The sequence below is a fragment of the Mustelus asterias genome, chromosome 2 (genome assembly GCF_964213995.1).
Source record: "Mustelus asterias chromosome 2, sMusAst1.hap1.1, whole genome shotgun sequence".
Lineage (NCBI taxonomy): Eukaryota > Metazoa > Chordata > Chondrichthyes > Carcharhiniformes > Triakidae > Mustelus > Mustelus asterias.
This window is the reverse complement of record NC_135802.1, coordinates 37,289,033-37,307,281: the sequence shown is the minus strand read 5'-3', so window position 1 is coordinate 37,307,281 and position 18,249 is coordinate 37,289,033. Positions and strand designations below refer to the sequence as shown.

Genomic DNA, 18,249 nt, shown 5'->3' with positions numbered 1-18,249 from the left:
CTTCTAACATTAAATTTCAAGCAACCCTATGAAGCAGAGCTCTTGGATGCATGTTGCATTGTCACCGGGCAGACAGTAACATGGAGTAGCCCCATATGTCTGAAACTGGGTGAAACTTGTCCTTTTTAATGTGACAGTGTCCTTGGCTTAATGATTATAAGGCTTTGAACTTCTTGCTACATGTCAGTGAATTATGCCAATGCAGTGATGATGGAAGATTGCCTGATCCTTCTACGTAAGTTTAAGTGTGTTTATAAATATCTGATGGATTATTTATTCAAACTTCTGGCATGAGCAACGTTGGGGATTTGGAGCTTTAAATATTTAAAGAAGCTGTTAGCTTAAATTTCATAAAATATTGAATCCATTTGTGACTACAATGCAGATGTTGGGATATTCATTGCAAACTTTGATTCGAGCCAGAATGCAGAAGCGACAATAATTATGTCCTTTGCAGTGTTAGATGCACACCCTCAATTTTGTATGATGACCACTAGTAAAGAGGAGGTGAAGGGAGCTGAGGAGGATTCCACTTTCGTTTGAGTCAGAGGTTTCCCCTGAATTAATATTAGATTGGGAGATGCACATTTTTATTGAGAAGAAGGAATTTATATTCTCTTTGAGAGTGTTATTTTTATTTTTTCACAGGATGTGAGCGTTGCTGGCTACGCCAGCATTTGTTGCTCATCCTTCAAGTGTTGTATTATCAGTGACTTCCGTTGAGCAAATTTTTTTGCAGCTTTTCAGATCTTTGAAGTCCCCATAATGGCTCACACTGTTGACACAATTGTATACATTTCCAGTAATTTCTGTAATAGGCACTGCTTTGCATGTGATTGCGTTATGCTGCTTTACCTCCAGATTCCACGATTTTTTAATCTGCTTTTATCTGGCCGGAGGGGGTGGGGGGGATATGTGTTATAAAGATTGTAATGATCTGCTTTAATATTTTCTGATAGTTTTCATATGGTTCTTAATGTTGTGTGTGTTTACTTTAAGGAGAGATTGATCAAGGCGATTTGTTTCCCCACATCTCACAGAATCTTTTACTAAACTTAATAAACCAATCTGTCGGTATCTGTAAATTTATACTAATGTGTGTTGGCTTGACTTAGTTCAGGAGAATCAAACATTAGGTGAACAATTACATTGGGATTTCCAATATTTTTACGGTTTCTGCTATAATTGCAGGGAGTTATTCAAAGAAAATAAGTGAATTGTGTGCCCTTTTAATAGAGATTCATCTCGCATGTAACCACACTTAAGGACCTCATTCTGCTGCCACTGATTTAAACCAGCAACAGACAGGGCAGTCAGCACACGGGAAGTCTAAAAACAAACCCTGTGAGGGTACCTTCCAGATTCCTAATGGGGCTCCTTGTTCAAAGGCACACACTGCATGATTGAGGGACTCAGAATTCGGAAGGGGAGGGCCTGCTGAAAGTCACTCATGTGCCCTTGCTGCAAACCACCCTACAGCAGCCCCAACCTGCCACATTCATCCTGCCCTCCAGTTTCCTGGGTCCTGAATCTCTCAGCTTCTCCCTGGGTACATTGCTGGCAGCTGCCTGCAATCAGGATCAGTATCACCTCCTCTGGGGTCCTGAATCCTAGGAAAGATCCACCACTAATCACCTAAGATGCCTGTTTGGTGCTTAATTCGACAGGCCTTCCCAAAAGGAGTTGATGTGGGGCCCTTCCAGACAGCAGGCGAGACCCTTGTTGCCTCAAGTAAATATCGCATATGTGTTATTTTCTGGATTTTCCACCTACTCTTTCCCCCCTAAAACGAGGAATAATTTAAATTAAAGTTATTAAACCCATTCCAGTGAAGATTGCATCACTGAATACTGAAGAAGGTCCTGTAAATTAATTGACCCATTTACTGAAGAACTCTTGACAAGTAACCAGGTGGAAATGTGTTACTTTGCTCTTGTAGAAGCTTCAGTCAAAACGTGACACAGTAATTTTGATGTGCTGTTGTTAAACTGGCGATGTACACAATAGGGAAGGCTGCAAATTGTCCCATTGGAGAGGACTTCTTTAAAGCAACAGTTACATCAATATTTATATTTGGACAAAGGTTAAGTACTTGCAATGATCATACAAAATATGAACAAGAATAGGTCATTCAGTGCCTCAAGCCTGATCAGTCATTCAAATAGATCATAGAACATAGACCATTACAGCGCAGTACAGGCCCTTCGGCCCTCGATGTTGCGCCGACCAATGAAACCAATCTAAAGCCCATCTAACCTACACTATTCCAATATCATCCATATGTTTATCCAATGACCTTTTAAATGCCCTTTAATGTTGGTGAGTCCACTGCTGTTGCAGGCAGGACATTCCACGCCCTTGCCACTCTGAGTGAAGAACCTACCTCTGACATCTGTCCTATATCTATCACCCTTCAATTTAAGGCTATGTCCCCTCGTGCTAGCTATCAGCATCCGAGGAAAAAAGGCTCTCACTATCCACCCTATCTAATCCTCTGATCATCTTGTATGCCTCTATTAAGTCACCTCTTAACCTTCTTCTCTCTAACAAAAACAACCTCAAGTCCCTCAGCCTTTCCTCATAAGACCTTCCCACCATACCAGGCAACATCCTAGTAAATCTCCTCTGCACCCTTTCCAATGCTTCCACATCCTTCCTATAATGCGGTGACCAGAACTGTACGCAATACTCCAAGGGCGGCCACACCAGAGTTTTGTACAGCTGCAACATGACCTCCTGGCTCCGAAACTCAATCCCTCTACCAGTAAAAGCTAACACTCCGTACGCCTTCTTAACAACCCTATCAACCTGGGTGCCAGCTTTCAGGGATCTATGCACATGGACACTGAGATCTCTCTGTTCATCCACACTACCAAGTATCTTACCATTAGCCCAGTACTCTGTAATCCTGTTACTCCTTCCAAATTGAATCACCTCACACTTTTCCGCATTGAACTCCATTTGCCCCCTCTCAGCCAGCACTGCAGCTTATCTATGTCCCTCTGTAACCTGCAACAACCTTCCGCACTGTCCACAACTCCACCGACTTTAGTGTCATCCGCAAATTTCCTAACCCATCCTTCTACGCCCTCATCCAGGTCATTTATAAAAATGACAAACAGCAGTGGCCCCAAAACAGATCCTTGCGGTACACCACTAGTAACTGAACTCCAGGATGAACATTTCCCGTCAACCACCACCCTCTGTCTTCTTACAGCTAGCCAATTCCTGAGCCAATTCCTGATCCAAACCGCTAAATCACCCTCAATCATGGCTAATCTATACCTCATCTCTCTTTGCTGTGTACACCTTGGTACCCTCACCTAATTTTTAAAAAAATCTGTGCCCTCCATCTTGAAAGTTTCAATTGCCACAACAACCATCTCTTTTGTGGGGGAGAGAATTCCAGATTGCTGTTAACTTTTATTGAAAAAGTGTGTCCTGATTTTAGTCCTGAATGGCCCAACTCTAATTTTAAGCTTATGCTTGCTTTCTCGTTCTGAATTCCCCATCAGAAGAAATAACTTCTCTGCATTTAATCTATTGAATCCTTTAATTGTTACTTTATACAGCCCAATCAGATCACCCGTAAACACAAGGGAATACCAAGCAAGTTTATGCAACATGCCTTCGTAAATTAACTGCTTAAACCCCAGTATAATCCAAGCGAATTATACCCAAATAAGGCTAGTATATCACTGCTGAGGTTTGGTGCCAAAACTAAACACGAGAGGTCAAGCCAAGGTTGTGTACAACTGAAGCATCACTTCCATGCTTTGGTATTCCATTTCATTAGTCTTTTTGATTACGTTTTTTACCTGTACACTAGATTTTAGTTGCTTTGCTTCTCTGTGGTTCCCAAGTTTTGCCATCAGGAAAATATTCTGATTTATCTTTCTTGGATCTAGAATAGGTGACCTTGTATTTGGGTGACCCAATGATATGGTGAAAGTCCCACTCATCCTTTGTTAGTCCGCCTTGCAGCGTTTTACTGTTGCGGGATGGGTCACTGTGGAGGATGCTGGCTTCACATCAACATGTTTTCCGGGCTTGGGTGTGCCGTCAATTCGCCCCTACCCTGATATTATTCAGTCCATTGTTCTTGATTCCCATTTTGAAAGCAAATATGAAAGGTCCTGCTGCCACTTTAGGATTAGAATTTTTTTCAGCTCATGAGCATTCCACTTGATCTCTTTTCAGATGATTGACATCTCCCAAACGGATCCTCTTAGTAATCTTAGGATGTCCAGAATAAATTCTATTGACACCGCAACAAATATGAAAATAGAGTCATAGAAATATTTTTTTTAAAGTTGTTGTCAAGTGCCCTCTAGACAAGCGTACAATGGTGCTTTAAATTGGCAGCAATCCTCATGGTACCCAACGTTATTTGCATCTTAATTTATGAGGTACACTTTGAGGTAGGAATGGAACTTCACAGTAAATGGAGTAGTTAAAGTTTATTTATTAATCACAAGTAGGCTTACATTAACACTGCAATGAAGTTACTGTGAAAATCAGTAATTGGTACAGATCTGAAGTTACTATTTTAATGCTTTAAGCTGAACATGCAAGAAGCAAGCTGTTACAGATAGGATAGATAGTCATAACCATTCAGTAACAATATTTTTAACATTGTGTTTTGGGTGAATTTTTTCTCTAAAAATATCATTGCTATTCCCTATGAGATTTTGCTGTGGTTTAGTGCTTTAATTTGCACTTAAATTCTTCATATATACCTCAGCATTTCGTACATGTACCCACCAAAGGTTGTTGGCTTGCTTTAACTGCACTGATAATGAAATGTTCATTTGCAAAGTGCTTTGTTTTGTCCAAAAGGAGAATGATTTTTAATTTTAAAATCAACATTTGAATGAATAGGACCTTCAATTTGAAGAAAAATCAGCAACAATTGTTTCTTATGCTCCAATATGATGAAGTGGTTAGCAGTATTGGAATTGGCTGTCCTCTCTGGTAGTGTCTTGTGATGATCCATGTAGTTGCTTGTTTAAATATTTAGTTAATATTAACAAATCTCTAAGTAGTTGTTATCCTGCATGACTGAAGAATTCAACACTGATACTGAATGTATTTTTGGTAAGAACTGTTTAATATATTTAGGTACAATTTTGTGCTAAGACAAAACTGTGTGCCGTAATTTTCAATTTAACTATTAGTGCATCCAGGATTTTTTTCTTCACTAAGCTTTTTCTCTTATTTCTCTTGCTCTGCGTTTGCTCATGTCTGTAGGAACCTGTTTATTCCTCTACTTATTCTCCTGCCCTTTCTGCTGCCCATTCATGTCAGTACATTGTGCATAATAACCAGGTGAGCAATGGGTTTTCACCCTTTGCATGAGTTAAAATGCACTTCGGCTACCGAATACTTCGGCGTTGCTACCTCCTCTCTGACCAAAGTTTTGCAGGCTTCACATAATCTGCTATCAAAACATTATTTGGCATTTGAATAGATAGTCAGGTGGGATTATATATTGAGAATTCTTTTGGTAAATATTATCAGCTATTGCCCACAGAATTGCGATATTGCAGCTTTATATATTACCAAAAAACTGCACTAAATTGCTAGTTATACCCCTGCCGAATAATTTGAAATTGTAAATAATTCAGAAAATGTACATGTAAAAGGTTCAAGTAAAATTTACCCAACTAGGCTATTTGCAGAACAAAGCTAAATATTCAGTGTTTTTTGTCAAAGGAAAATTGTTCCGATTGCTTTTTAATGCATGATCTGCAGGAATACAATTTGAATGGTCAGATCATTTGTCTTTACTATTGTACATTGAGATGCACTGACCAGCTGTTACTTCAACACCCTGAAAACCTGTCTCCGGCAATCACTGAAAGCTGTACAATCGACCACTTGTCATTAAGTTAGTGCTTTTGCGAGCAAAACAAAATATTAAACTCTTCATAAGTTTGTATCTTTAAAATCTATCGCACGCTAAATCTGAACTGTAGCAATTCAGGCAAAAGAAACATTTTGGGAAAAAAGTAACTTTTGATTTTAACATTTTTATGAAATGAGAAAAGTTTTTTAAGCACTGAAAACTTTTGATGAGCTTTGTTGAGCCTTCCGGGTTGTGCACAGGGTCGAGTTGTTTCTTGCTTTCTCTCCTTTTCTGCAAGCCATTTTTTCTGCTCTGTTTTCCACTGCTCTTTTCCTTTCCTTTTCGAAGGTCACTTGTGATAGTTCCAGGGAAGCAAGTCCTCTGCTGTTTGATGAGCGCCATCCTTGGAGGTGGAAGGTGAAAGAGCACATACTTGTGTTATAAAAATATAATTCGGATGGGTTTTCTAATCTTTTTAAAATGCATGCATTGAACTATGCTAGTAACCAATACTAAACACAGTGACAACTGCAGTATGATCTCTGCACCAAACTGTAAACACTTTATTCTTCTGCACGAGTTGTTTATATTAAAGGAACTCTCTTTCAGAAATTCCTGCAGTCACTATAATGAGCATTACACTGTGCAATTTGCACTGATGCAAATTCTGAAGACTGTCATGTTTTCCATCACAACAGGTGAATACTCATCTAGGAGATGCAGATGTAGTGTCTCACCAAATTTCAAATTTTGTTTAAATTTAAACATACTGCTGCCATGCTGAACATGACGCATATCTAATAGATGGACCCAACTGAAGAGCAGAAGAGGGTGGTAGTTATTCAATAATGTTGCTGTTGATAATTACTACTTTGAGTGAGTTTCTTGGAGAAGATGAACTAGAAACAGGAATAGTTCATATATCCCATCAAACCCACTTTGCCATTCACTATGGATCTTGTGTGAACTTTGACATCAAATCCACTTTCCCACCCTGTCCCAATATCCTATGATTCCCTTTCTACCCTAATGTCTAGCAGACTAAATCTTAAATGTACACATCAAGTGAGAGTTCACAGCCCTCAAAGATGGAGAATTCCAAATACTATCAAGTAAAGAAATTGCTCCTCATCTCTGTACTAAATGTCCAAAGATGTGCGGGTTAGGTTGATTGGCCAGGTTAAAAATTGCCCCTTAGAGTCCTGGGATGCGTAGGTTAGAGGGATTAGTGGGTAAATATGTGAGGGTAGGGCCTGGGTGGGATTGTGATCGATGCAGACTCGATGGGCCGAATGGCCTCCTTCTGCACTGTAGGGTTTCTATGATTTCTATGATTCTCAACATGAGATATATGACCCCTAGTTCTACACTTGCCAACCAGGGGAAGCAACCTCTCAGCACCTACCCTTGGGTATCAAACCTTCTAAGAATTTTGTACTTTTCAATGTTGTGGGAGACTAGGGAGGAAATTACGGGTCCCCTGGCAGAGACATTTGAATCATCAACAGCTACAGGTGAGGTCCCTGAAGATTGAAGTATGGCAAATGTTATGCCTTTGTTTAAGAAGGGCTGCAGGGAAAAGCCTGGGAACTACAGGCCGGTGAGCCTAACATCTGTAGTAACAACTTAGAAGTTATTCTGTGACAGGATCTACAGGCATTTAGAGAGGCAAGGACTGATTAGGGACAGTCAGCATGGCTTTTTGAATGGAAAATCATGTCTCTCAAATTTGATTGAGTTTTTTGAAGGGGTAACAAGAAGGTAGATGAGGGCAGTGCAGTTGATGTCAACATGGACTTTAGCAAGGCCTTTGACAAGGTACTGTTGCATAAGGTTAAATCTCTTGGGATCCAGGGTGAGGTAGCTAAATGGATATAAAATTGGCTTGATGACAGAAGACAGAGGGTGATTGTAGTTTTCAAACTGAAGGCCTGTGATCAGAGGTGTGCCTTAGGGATCAGTGCTGGGTCCACTGTTATTTGTCATTTATATTAATGACTTGGATGAGAATTTAGGAGGTATGGTTAGTAAGTTTTCAGATGACACCATGATTGATGGCATAGTGGACAGTGAAGAAGGTTATCTAGGATTGCAACAGGATCTTGGGGGTCAATTGGGCCAGTGTATTGATAAATGGCAAATGGAGTTTATTTTAGATAAATGCAATGTGATGCAGTTTGGTAAATTGAACCAGGGCAGGACTTACTCAGTCGGGTATTGGGGAGGGTTATAGAACAAAGAGATCTAGGGATACAGGTTCATAGCTCCTTGAAAGTAGAGTCATAGGTGGACAGAGTGGTAAAGAAGGCATTTGGCATGCTTGGTTTCATTGGTTAGAACATTGAATACAGGAGTTGGGATGTTTTGTTGAAGTTGTATAAGACATTGGTAAGGCCACACTTGGAATTCTGCGTGCAGTTCTGGTCACCCTATTATAGAAAGAATATTATTAAACTAGAAAGGGTGCAGAAGAGATTTACTAGGATGCTACCGGGACTTGATGGATTGAGTTATAAGGAGAGGCTGGATAAACTGGGACTTTTTTCCCTAGAGCATAGAAGGCTGAGGGGTGATTTTGTAGAGGTCTATAAAATGAGGGGCACAGATCAGCTAAATAGTCAATATCTTTTCCCAAAGGTAGGGGAGTCTAAAACTAGAGGGCATAGGTTTAAGGTGAGGGGGGAAAGCTGCAAAAGTGTCCGGAGGGGCAATTTTTTCACACAGAGGATGGTGACTGTGTGCAGCAAGCTGCCCAAGGTAATAGTAGAGGCGGCTACAATTTTGTCTTTTAAAAAAACATTTAGACAGTTACATGGGTAGGACGGGCATAGAGGGATATGAGCCAAACACGGGCAATTGGGACTAGCTTAGTGGTTTAAAAAAAAAAGGGCGGCATGGACCGGTTGGGCCAAAAGGCCTGTTTCCATGCTGTAAACCTCTATGACTCTATAACATCACATTTCATTATTCCAATCTCCTGAGAATAAAGCCTCATTCTTTTTGATCTCTCCACATAGGACAGCATTCTCATCCCAGGAATCAATCTAGGGAGCCTTGTTGCAACCTATCAATGGCTTGCATGTTTTTCCCAGATAGGGAGACCAAGTCTGCTCAAAGTACTAATCTCATAAACCCTATATAATTGTAGTAAGACTTTACTCTTATAGTCCAACCTCCTTTGCAATAAAGTCCAACTTATCATTTGTCTTTGTAATTGTTTGCTATATGGGATCAGTTTCCAGTACTTTGCTAATTTTTCCATTTGTAAGAAGTCTCACAACACCAGGTTAAAGTCCAACATGTTTATTTGGAATCACCAGGCTGGTGTTGTGAGACTTCTTACTGTGCCCACCCCAGTCCAACACCAGCATCTCCACATCATGTTTTCCATTTGTATCATACAATAGTTCATAATGTTACATAGGAAAACCTTAGCTGAAACGTCCAAGAAGTTAAAACCTGTTGGTTCTGTAGATGTGGATGTAGGGACCACTTTCTTAACAACTAGCATTTCTACTGCGATCCTCAGGCAAGAAAACATGTGTTTTACATTGGTATCAATTGACTTTTATCCTCAAACAAGAGAACTTGAAGCTGAGGATCTGGCTGTTGACTGTCTGAGCTTAACCTTCAAAGGATTGAGGAGAGGACACCACTTAAAGAAAAGCTAAAGAATTGGAGCCTCAAAGATAAGAAAGGCAAATGGCCTGTGTGGCACAGCAAATGTGAACCTGAATGTAGGATTGAGCAATGTGCCAATGCTCTGCATCTCCTGATTAGCTTTAAAGTGGCAGCCTGTGAGTGTGATCGGGCCATGTCAGAGGGTCAAGTTGATCTTGTTTTTCCCACAATATGTTGTAGTATTTATGGGTTCACCCAAATCTTTATTGGAACGGCATTTGGTCAAAGTGGCAACTCTTGTAAATCCGTGGAGAAAGCAGAACTGGATGTCATCTTCAGGCTTCCAAATGGTATGACAAAAGCATAGCATATAAATGGTGACGAGAGGGATACCAAGGATGAATCTATAGAATATACGAGGGGTGACTCATGTGAACAAAGGAGGAGAAGCCATTGAAGGAACCAGCCAGGGTGGAGCCAGGGGAGAGCTTTGAAAGTGTTCATAGTAGCCTTGAAGGAAGTAGGGATAATAGCTAGGCAAGTTACTTGTGACCATGAAGCCAAGTGGATTTTATATTTTACTCATTCATGTGATGTGAGCATCACTTGCAAGGTTAACTTTTGCTGCTAATTGCCTTTGAGAAGGTGGCGGTCAGCCACTTACTTGAATCACTTCTGTTCATGTGGTGTAGGTACTCCCACAATTATGTTAAGAAGTGTGTTCCAGATTGAGCTGCAGAGGGGATGGTAGAGGCAGGTACAGTAACAACATTTAAAAGACATTTGGACAGGTATATGGATGGGAAAGTTTTAGAGGGATATGGGCCAAATGTAGGCAAATGGGACTAGTTCAATTTAGGAAACTTGGTCTGCATGGACGAGTTGGGCCGAAGGGCCTGTTTCTGTGCTGTATATCTCTATGTCTCTAAGTGTACAAAAGTAAACTCTGGGCTGTGTGTGGTTGCGTGCACATACAGAGTCAGATCAATAGTCTAATTGTGACTTAAGATTAAGTTTATAAACTCAATAGAGGTTTCATTTTAAATAAAAACAAGTGGGGAAACAGAATTAACAAATTAATATTTCAGGTTGATAACCTTTCTTCAGTGATGTTTTATATTTGTCATTAAAGCCAGAACTGCATTAACAATGAGACTAGCGCCAGAGCGTTCCAAGAGGAATAATATTAGCTTCATTCTGTTCTGCTAATCTTGCATCTTTCAGCAGTGTTAATTATCAAGACCCAAGAGTGAAAATGTGATTTGGTAAATCCCCGTGATAAAATTACAATGAATTGTAATTTCGAAGAAGAGTCATCCAAATAGGATGTTTCTTACAAAAGAGTTCTGTTAAGCATCCTTCTGTTCCTTACTTAAGTGGTTATTTAAGTAAATACCGTAGCGATTTGAAAGAGGCTGTTGGTTAGATTGTTCCGTGCATTGTGGTGCAGTCATTAATCCAGTATGACTTTAAAGCCAAGTGTTGAACTACCTCACAGTTTGGGCAAGCCAGTGTATTTACTGTCACCTAACATGTGTTCCTTAGAAAGAGGCATAAATCAAATTTTATTGCATTCCTTGAAAGAATAATAAAACTCTCTCAAAATATTTACAGTTGGTTTTGATAAAAGCATTTGATATTGAAATAATTAATGCATTTGTTTGTGCCTGTTCAATTCCATGATTAAATTTTTTGACCAGCTTTTGCAGACCTGATGACCTTTCTCTCATCCCTAGACAATCCATGTGAATTTAAATACACAGTGTATTGACACATTTTTATGGAATTTTCCCTATATATATAATTACTGATCTCAGACATTGCTCAATGTTACATGTAATCCCAACAGTTTAGATAAGCTACTGGGCAAAGGGAGTCTCTTTAATTTATAGTTAGGTAGATAAGGAAAGTTATTAAACCCATTTGTAAGCCAACCCTCTGGCTGCTAAATTCAAAGAGTTGCTGAATTTTCACGATGCATTCAGCTGTTGTATAACTTTAAATATAATAATCCAAAATGCAGTCATTTCAGGCAATTACATGTTGTTATCGTCTCGGTTTTAAATACGTAGCTTAGTTTTATTCAGGATACAAGATGATAAATATTAAGATAGGTTCTTGGGAATATAGGCTAGAAAAAACCAAATAACTAAAGTCAGAGAAGTCTGTCTAGCAATGGTCAGACTTTTTAATAAGCATGGTCCATTCTGGCTGTTTAAGCAGCATATATATACATCAATTAAAACACTCTTCTGCATCCATGATAGTATATTATCGCAACTGTGTGTTAGGTTGCTTATGAGTTCCCCAATCTCCCCAGATGATTTGGTTGAATCATTCACAGGTAATGAGGGAAACTGGATGATCTTAAGAGTCCTTTTAGAGAAGTGGAAAGAAAACTGTCAAAATAATCAAATTCCCTGTTAGTAAATAACAAGGAATTGGGAATGGTGAGGAAGGAAAAGAGATAAAGAAGATAAAAAGTAAATGTGAAGAAGTGAGGTGCAAATAATGTAACTTTCAGTCTTTTCTGAATAAATTGAACAAGGTCAAATTCATTTTTTTTTTGGTGCAGAAACCTACTGCAGTCCCCAAAGGGTTAGTTATGCATGATGTACTCCGACTATAATATTTGCTGGATTGTCAAGTTGCTGGTGTGCTAATGAGGGCATTCGGTTTATTAATAAGCATTCCTCATTGCATTGCATAATTTGTAAGTCTTGTCAAAGGACAGATTTATTTATGTGGCGCTGATTCTATTAAATAAATAAGCATTGTAGCACAAACTAACCTGTAAATAAACTTTGATAGTACACCTGAATTCCTGCTTCAGTGCATGTGAGCCGGTTTGTACTTTGAAAGTTGAGTTCACTTTACTACAGAACTTCTCCCTCTCACGGTTGAACAATACTGGATAATTGCACCTTGGTCATTGGTGTAAATGTTATGAATTACGTAAACCGCTAGATCTGTACCACTCTCTTTAGCCCTGGTTTAACAAAAGTCTTGGGAATGTGTTGCATCAGACAAAGTAACCTCGTTCAAAATTTTACTGGAATATTGACGCACAATAGAACTTGCGTGTCATTTCACATTGTTGCAGTTGTCTGCGGGTGAACCTTGTAACATCAACTAATACACAAATTTAACTTTTTTTCTAAAACATACTAATGGTTATTTTTGAAAGCTTTCGAGACATTGTGATAAGTCTGCAAATACCTACACTGCAACATGCCTAGTGCCGGCTAAAAGGTTTACACAAGATGTTTACTAAACTAGCTTAACAGGCATGGGTACCAAAGTTATGTGGAGTAATTCCATGCCAGGCAGAGAAATCTTATGATAAAGACATTAATAGATTATATATTAATAGTGTTACACAACATTCACTTGTAACTTCACCTGTTTATTTGCAGAGATTTAGAGTGGGCCTCAGATATATTTGTATACAACAATTAGTTTCAAGTAAAGTCCAAAACCACCTATACAAATGTACAACTGTCATCTTAGACTTGATAAATCTGTTGAGCATTTTAAGTAGAAGCACAAGGGAAATTCAACCTTTTTAACCTTAAATACATCTTTTGTGATTAAACCAGAGGCTGACAGATGATGTAGAGGCACAAATGACAATAGAAGAAAGAAAGCAGCTCATAAATGCACGGGAAGAGGCTTGGAAGGCTCGAGGAAGAGGAGCATGCAATGATTCCAATCAATTTACTGTAGCCGGAAGGATGGTGAAGAAAGGTCAGTTTCTTTCAGACGTTGAATAAGAAATAACACCTCTCATAACCTCAATGTACCAAAGTGCTTTAAATACACAATGTACATATACATCTTTGATTTGATTTTGATTTGATTTATTGTCACATGTATTAGTATACAGTGAAGTGTGTTGTTTCTTGTGTCCTATACAAAGTATGCTGTTCATGGAGAAGGAAAGGAGAGGGTGCATAATGCAGTGTTATAATCATAGCTAGGGTGTAGAGAAAGATCAACTTAATATAAGATAGGTCCATTCAACAGTCTGATGGCTGCAGGGAAGAAGCTGTTCTTGAGTTGGTTGGTACGTTACCTCAGATTTTTGTATCTTTTTCCTGACGAAAGAAGGTGGAAGAGAGAATGGGCCCAATTTTACCATCGCGTTGCACCTGTTTTCGGGCGCGAAAACTTGGTAAAGTCGGGCGTGAGGCGAGTAGCGTGATCCACACCTGCCTCCATGCCGATTCCCCCTTCACCAAGGCCCAAAAATGGTTACGATCGGGACCACGCCCAAAATTGGCATGTTGGCCATTTAAGTGCATTTGCGTGCATTTAAATTGACTTCTTGGGCTGCACGCCCAACTTTACCAGCACTTCCCCCTTTACCACTGCGTTCATATATCCGGAATCGGCGCAAAACAGACACGCTCCATATAAGTCCAATTTCGGTGCTCTGTTAGTGAGGAGGTAAGTGCCAAGCGTTCGATGTCTCTCTGCTTGAGATCAGTGGGGGGGTCACGTTGCCATTCTGCCTGTGATCAGTGGGGTGGAAAGGGGGGTGGGGCCTGCAATCGGTGTGGGTGGCAGAGGGGGTCAGTAATGTTGCGGGGTGGGGCAATGTCTGTGGTGGCCGGAGGGAGCATTATCCGGCCTGGGAGGGATGTGGCAGGGGAGCAGCATTCTATCATTTTTTTTCTGTGCATGCGCAGTTGGAGGTGCCAATCAGAACTCCACATAGACAGTCACCCATGGTAACACCACCACCTGCAAGTTCCCCTTCAAGCCATTTACTACCCTGACTTGGAAATATATCGTCATTCCTTTGCAGTCACTGGGTCAGAATCCTGGAATTCCCTCCCTACTGGCATTGTGGGTCAACCTACAGCACGTGGACTGCAGCGATTCAAGAAGGCAGCTCACCACCATCTTCTCAAGGGCAACTAAGGATGGGCAATAAATGCTGGCCTATCCAGTGACGCCCATGTCCCACAAATGAATTTTAAAAACTAGCATGAATTTAACTGAGCGTTTGTCATATACTGTGTTATAATAAATCTGTGTTTTCTTTCCTTGGTCTACAGGTTTGGCATCTCCCACATTCATGACTCCAATATCTTCACCTCTTTTGCACAAGATAAAGAACAGCACCCCAGTCATTTCCAAGCCACAGGAAGGTAAGAGATCGTGCAAATTTTTAGAGGAGAAGCATTAGATTGAAATAATGCTAGCTGATGATGCATTGATCTCTTTTTGAAGAAATGCTTAGTTGCGTCATGTATAATGTATGCTGTAATGAAAAATAAGAATTCTCATGGCCTTGTCACCTCCTTGAGCCAAAAGATAAACTGAAGACATTGTCCCTTTAGTATTTGAGGATAACCTGTTAAAATCCTTTTACGTTTTGAGGATCCATTTTATGTCCTACTTTTTCTTACCTAGAAATTGAGGTCAGACCTGATTTGCCTTTGGAAACTGACAGGAAGCTTGATAAACTGGAGTCATTCCTGGGCAAACTGCAGAACAGAGGTAAGTGATTGCTTGTCTTTTTTGATAGTCCATTCACACACAGATCATTGTTCATAAACAGTTTTCATCATGTAGCTGATTATAAGCGACTGTAACAGTTGATCTAGAAAATTATCTCAAGTTTTGCATAGGATATGTGAATCTGACAGGTACAACTGTGGGAATATACCTGACGTGTCATTGTTTCTTTTTTTGTCTTCTAAACATGCAACTGTAAATATAATTTCAGTCCCTTGCATCAGACCTCGAAAACATGTTGAGTAAATGTTCATGTATGGTTGCCTTATATATTTCAAAAACGGCTCTGCTGTAAAACATTTCCAAATGGTTTTGATATTTATTTTAAGGATTTTAATTAGCTTAAAGAACAAAGAACAGTACATCACAGGAAACAGGCCCTTTGGCCCTCCAAGCCTGTGCCGCTCCTTGATCCAACTAGACCAATCGTTTGTATCCCTCCATTCCCAGGCTGCTCATGTTTCTATCCAGGCAAGTCTTAAACGATGTCAGCGTGCCTGCCTCCACCACGCTACTTGGCAGCGCATTCCAGGCCCCCACCACCCTCTGTAAAAAACATCCCTCTAATATCTGAGTTATACTTCACCCCTCTCACCTTGAGCCCGTGACCCCACGTGATCGTCACTTCTGATCTGGGAAAAAGCTTCCCACCGTTCATCCTATCTATCCCCTTCATAATCTTGTACACCTCTATTAGATCCCCCCTCATTCTCCGTCTTTCCAGGGAGAACAACCCCAGTTTACCCAATCTCTCCTCATAGCGAATGACCCTCCATACCAGGCAACATCCTGGTAAACCTTCTCTGCACTCTCTCTAACGCCTCCACGTCCTTCTGGTAGTGCGGCGACCAGAACTGGACGCAGTACTCCAAATGTGGCCTAACCAGCGTTCTATACAGCTGCATCATCAGACTCCAGCTTTTATACTCTATACCCCGTCCTATAAAGGCAAGCATACCATATGCCTTCTTCACCACCTTCTCCACCTGTGTTGCCACCTTCAAGGATTTGTGGACTTGCACACCTAGGTCCCTCTGTGTTTTTATACTCTTGATGGCTCTGCCATTTATTGTATAACTCCTCCCTACATTATTTCTTCCAAAATGCATCACTTCACATTTATCTGGATTAAATTCCATCTGCCACCTCTCTGCCCAATTTTCCAGCCTATCTATATCCTGCTGTATTGCCCGACAATGCTCATCGCTATCCGCAAGTCCAGCCATCTTTGTGTCTTTCGCAAACTTGCTGATAACACCAGTTACACCTTCTTCCAAATCATTTATATATATCACATATAGCAGAGGTCCCAGTACAGAGCCCTGCGGAACATCACTGGTCACAGACCTCCAGCTGGATAAAGACCCTTCGACCGCTACCCTCTGTCTCCTATGGCCAAGCCAGTTCTCCTTGTATCCCATGAGCTTTAACCTTCTTAACCAACCTGCCATGTGGGACTTTGTCAAATGCCTTACTGACATCCATATAGACGACATCCACGGTCCTTCCTTCGTCAACCGTTTTTTAAACAGACAAGAATAGTTGCATCGTCTATTTCATAGCAAGTGGATTGTGACTGTGTTGTTGATTGTCCACAGAAAATGTGTAGGGTGAGATTTTCTGGCTCTGCTCATCCCGAAACCTAAAAATCCCTCCCGAGGGTCAACGGACCTTTCCATGGTCCGCCCCTCGCCCGCTATCATTCCCATGGTGGGCAGGGTGGGAAAATTCACCCCGTAATGTGTCGAAGTGTCAAAATTGATTCTTTGATGAGCTCCTTTGTTCCTGTGAAAATATGGGATGAGCCTCTAGTGGGCGTTTTCAATCTCTTATTGGTTCTGATGTTGTGATGGCTTCCCTGGTGATTGATGATCACCTTTAATTCGGTGCATTTCTGACCATGCTCCTTTATTTGCAACCGACTGTCGGGAACTGTCAAACATTTACATGTTTCATGCTTGTCACTTGGCCTATGTTAAACATTTTGTTCTGCAGTGCCAGGGCAACAAGATGCTGTAATAACTGTAACTGGACAGTCTGTAAAGGAAGTAATGAGACCCGATGATGAAGAAACTTTTGCAAGATTCTACAGAGATACAAATACGTTTGTCATTCAGCCGGGAGCTGTGGAGATTGACGAGGAGGACCTTGATGCCATTTTTGATCCTGATGTACCAAAGTATGACGTAAATTAAAATAATCATCTTTCTGAGTTTTACATGCAACTTACTCCTCAATCAACTTTAGTTTTCTATTTTTTTCAGATTTGTATCAAAACACAAGAGCAAACAGTTATTTGATTTATTATTGTCACATGTATTAGCATACAGTGAAAAGTATTGTTCCTTGCACGCTATACAGACAAAGCATACCGTTCGTAGAGAAGGAAAAGGAGAGAGTGCAGAATGTAGGGCTACAGTCATAGCTAGGGTGTAGAGAAAGATCAACTTGTTGCGAGGTAGGTCCATTCAAAAGTCTGATGGCAGCAGGGAAGAAGCTGTTCTTGAGTTGGTTGGTACGTGACCTCAGACTTTTGTATCTTTTTGTATCGTTATGATGTGTGCCACCTTGGCATGGGGAAAGGTTATGGAGAATGAAAGAGATTGGTTAGGATTTAATGTGGGCAGCGCTTTTCTCCAGGAAGCCCATGCTATTTCATTCCAATCAGACACTCATTTAAAACCCCCAGCAGAGCAGAAATCCCAGCCCCAAGAGCTGCCAGAGCAATGCTGGCAGTTCTCCTGTACCAGCAGCACCACTGGGAGTGGTGGCCATTGCCAGTATTACATTGGGGCTGACTTTCAGGATCACCATTGGACCCCAGATAGAGGTGAGTGTGGGAAAGAGTGTAGCAATGCCACAGGGAGGGTAGGTGGCAGTCGGAATCGAGGGTAGGCTCCCTGTGGTGGGGGTCCCTTCGCTAAGTCCTTCGATAGGGCACAAAGTGTCCATGAATAAAGAACTCCCATGCCAGTAGGCCACTGGCAAACCCAACAAGGTTACTGGGTGATCACCCTGGCTGGCAAGTGCCCGACTGCTGGTTGAACACCAGTGACAGCAGGATGATGACCTCCAGGTCAGGAGGCTGACCCAAGTTGCTGGGGTCATTAAATTCCACCCATTGATGAACACTGTTCACAGATATGCCTCACTGAAGTGAAAGAACTGTTTGACTATTTGCAACAGAGGAAACAGATTTTCATTGCCTAGGCCAGCAATAGAAAGCATTCTTGGACCAAGAATTCAAATTGTGG

General features: G+C 40.8%; 1 protein-coding gene across 1 annotated transcript in view; it reads left to right on the top strand.

Moving 5' to 3' along the window:
• The window catches only part of svila (supervillin a), a 256,345-nt gene that overhangs the window by 172,124 nt on the left and 65,972 nt on the right, over positions 1 to 18,249 (top strand). Inside the window, exons 19-24 of the mRNA XM_078233529.1 lie at positions 5,251 to 5,328; positions 6,197 to 6,265; positions 13,069 to 13,216; positions 14,533 to 14,625; positions 14,891 to 14,977; positions 16,991 to 17,174. Coding sequence (XP_078089655.1) covers positions 5,251 to 5,328; positions 6,197 to 6,265; positions 13,069 to 13,216; positions 14,533 to 14,625; positions 14,891 to 14,977; positions 16,991 to 17,174 — 659 coding nt within the window. The remainder of the gene's footprint in view (positions 1 to 5,250; positions 5,329 to 6,196; positions 6,266 to 13,068; positions 13,217 to 14,532; positions 14,626 to 14,890; positions 14,978 to 16,990; positions 17,175 to 18,249) is intronic.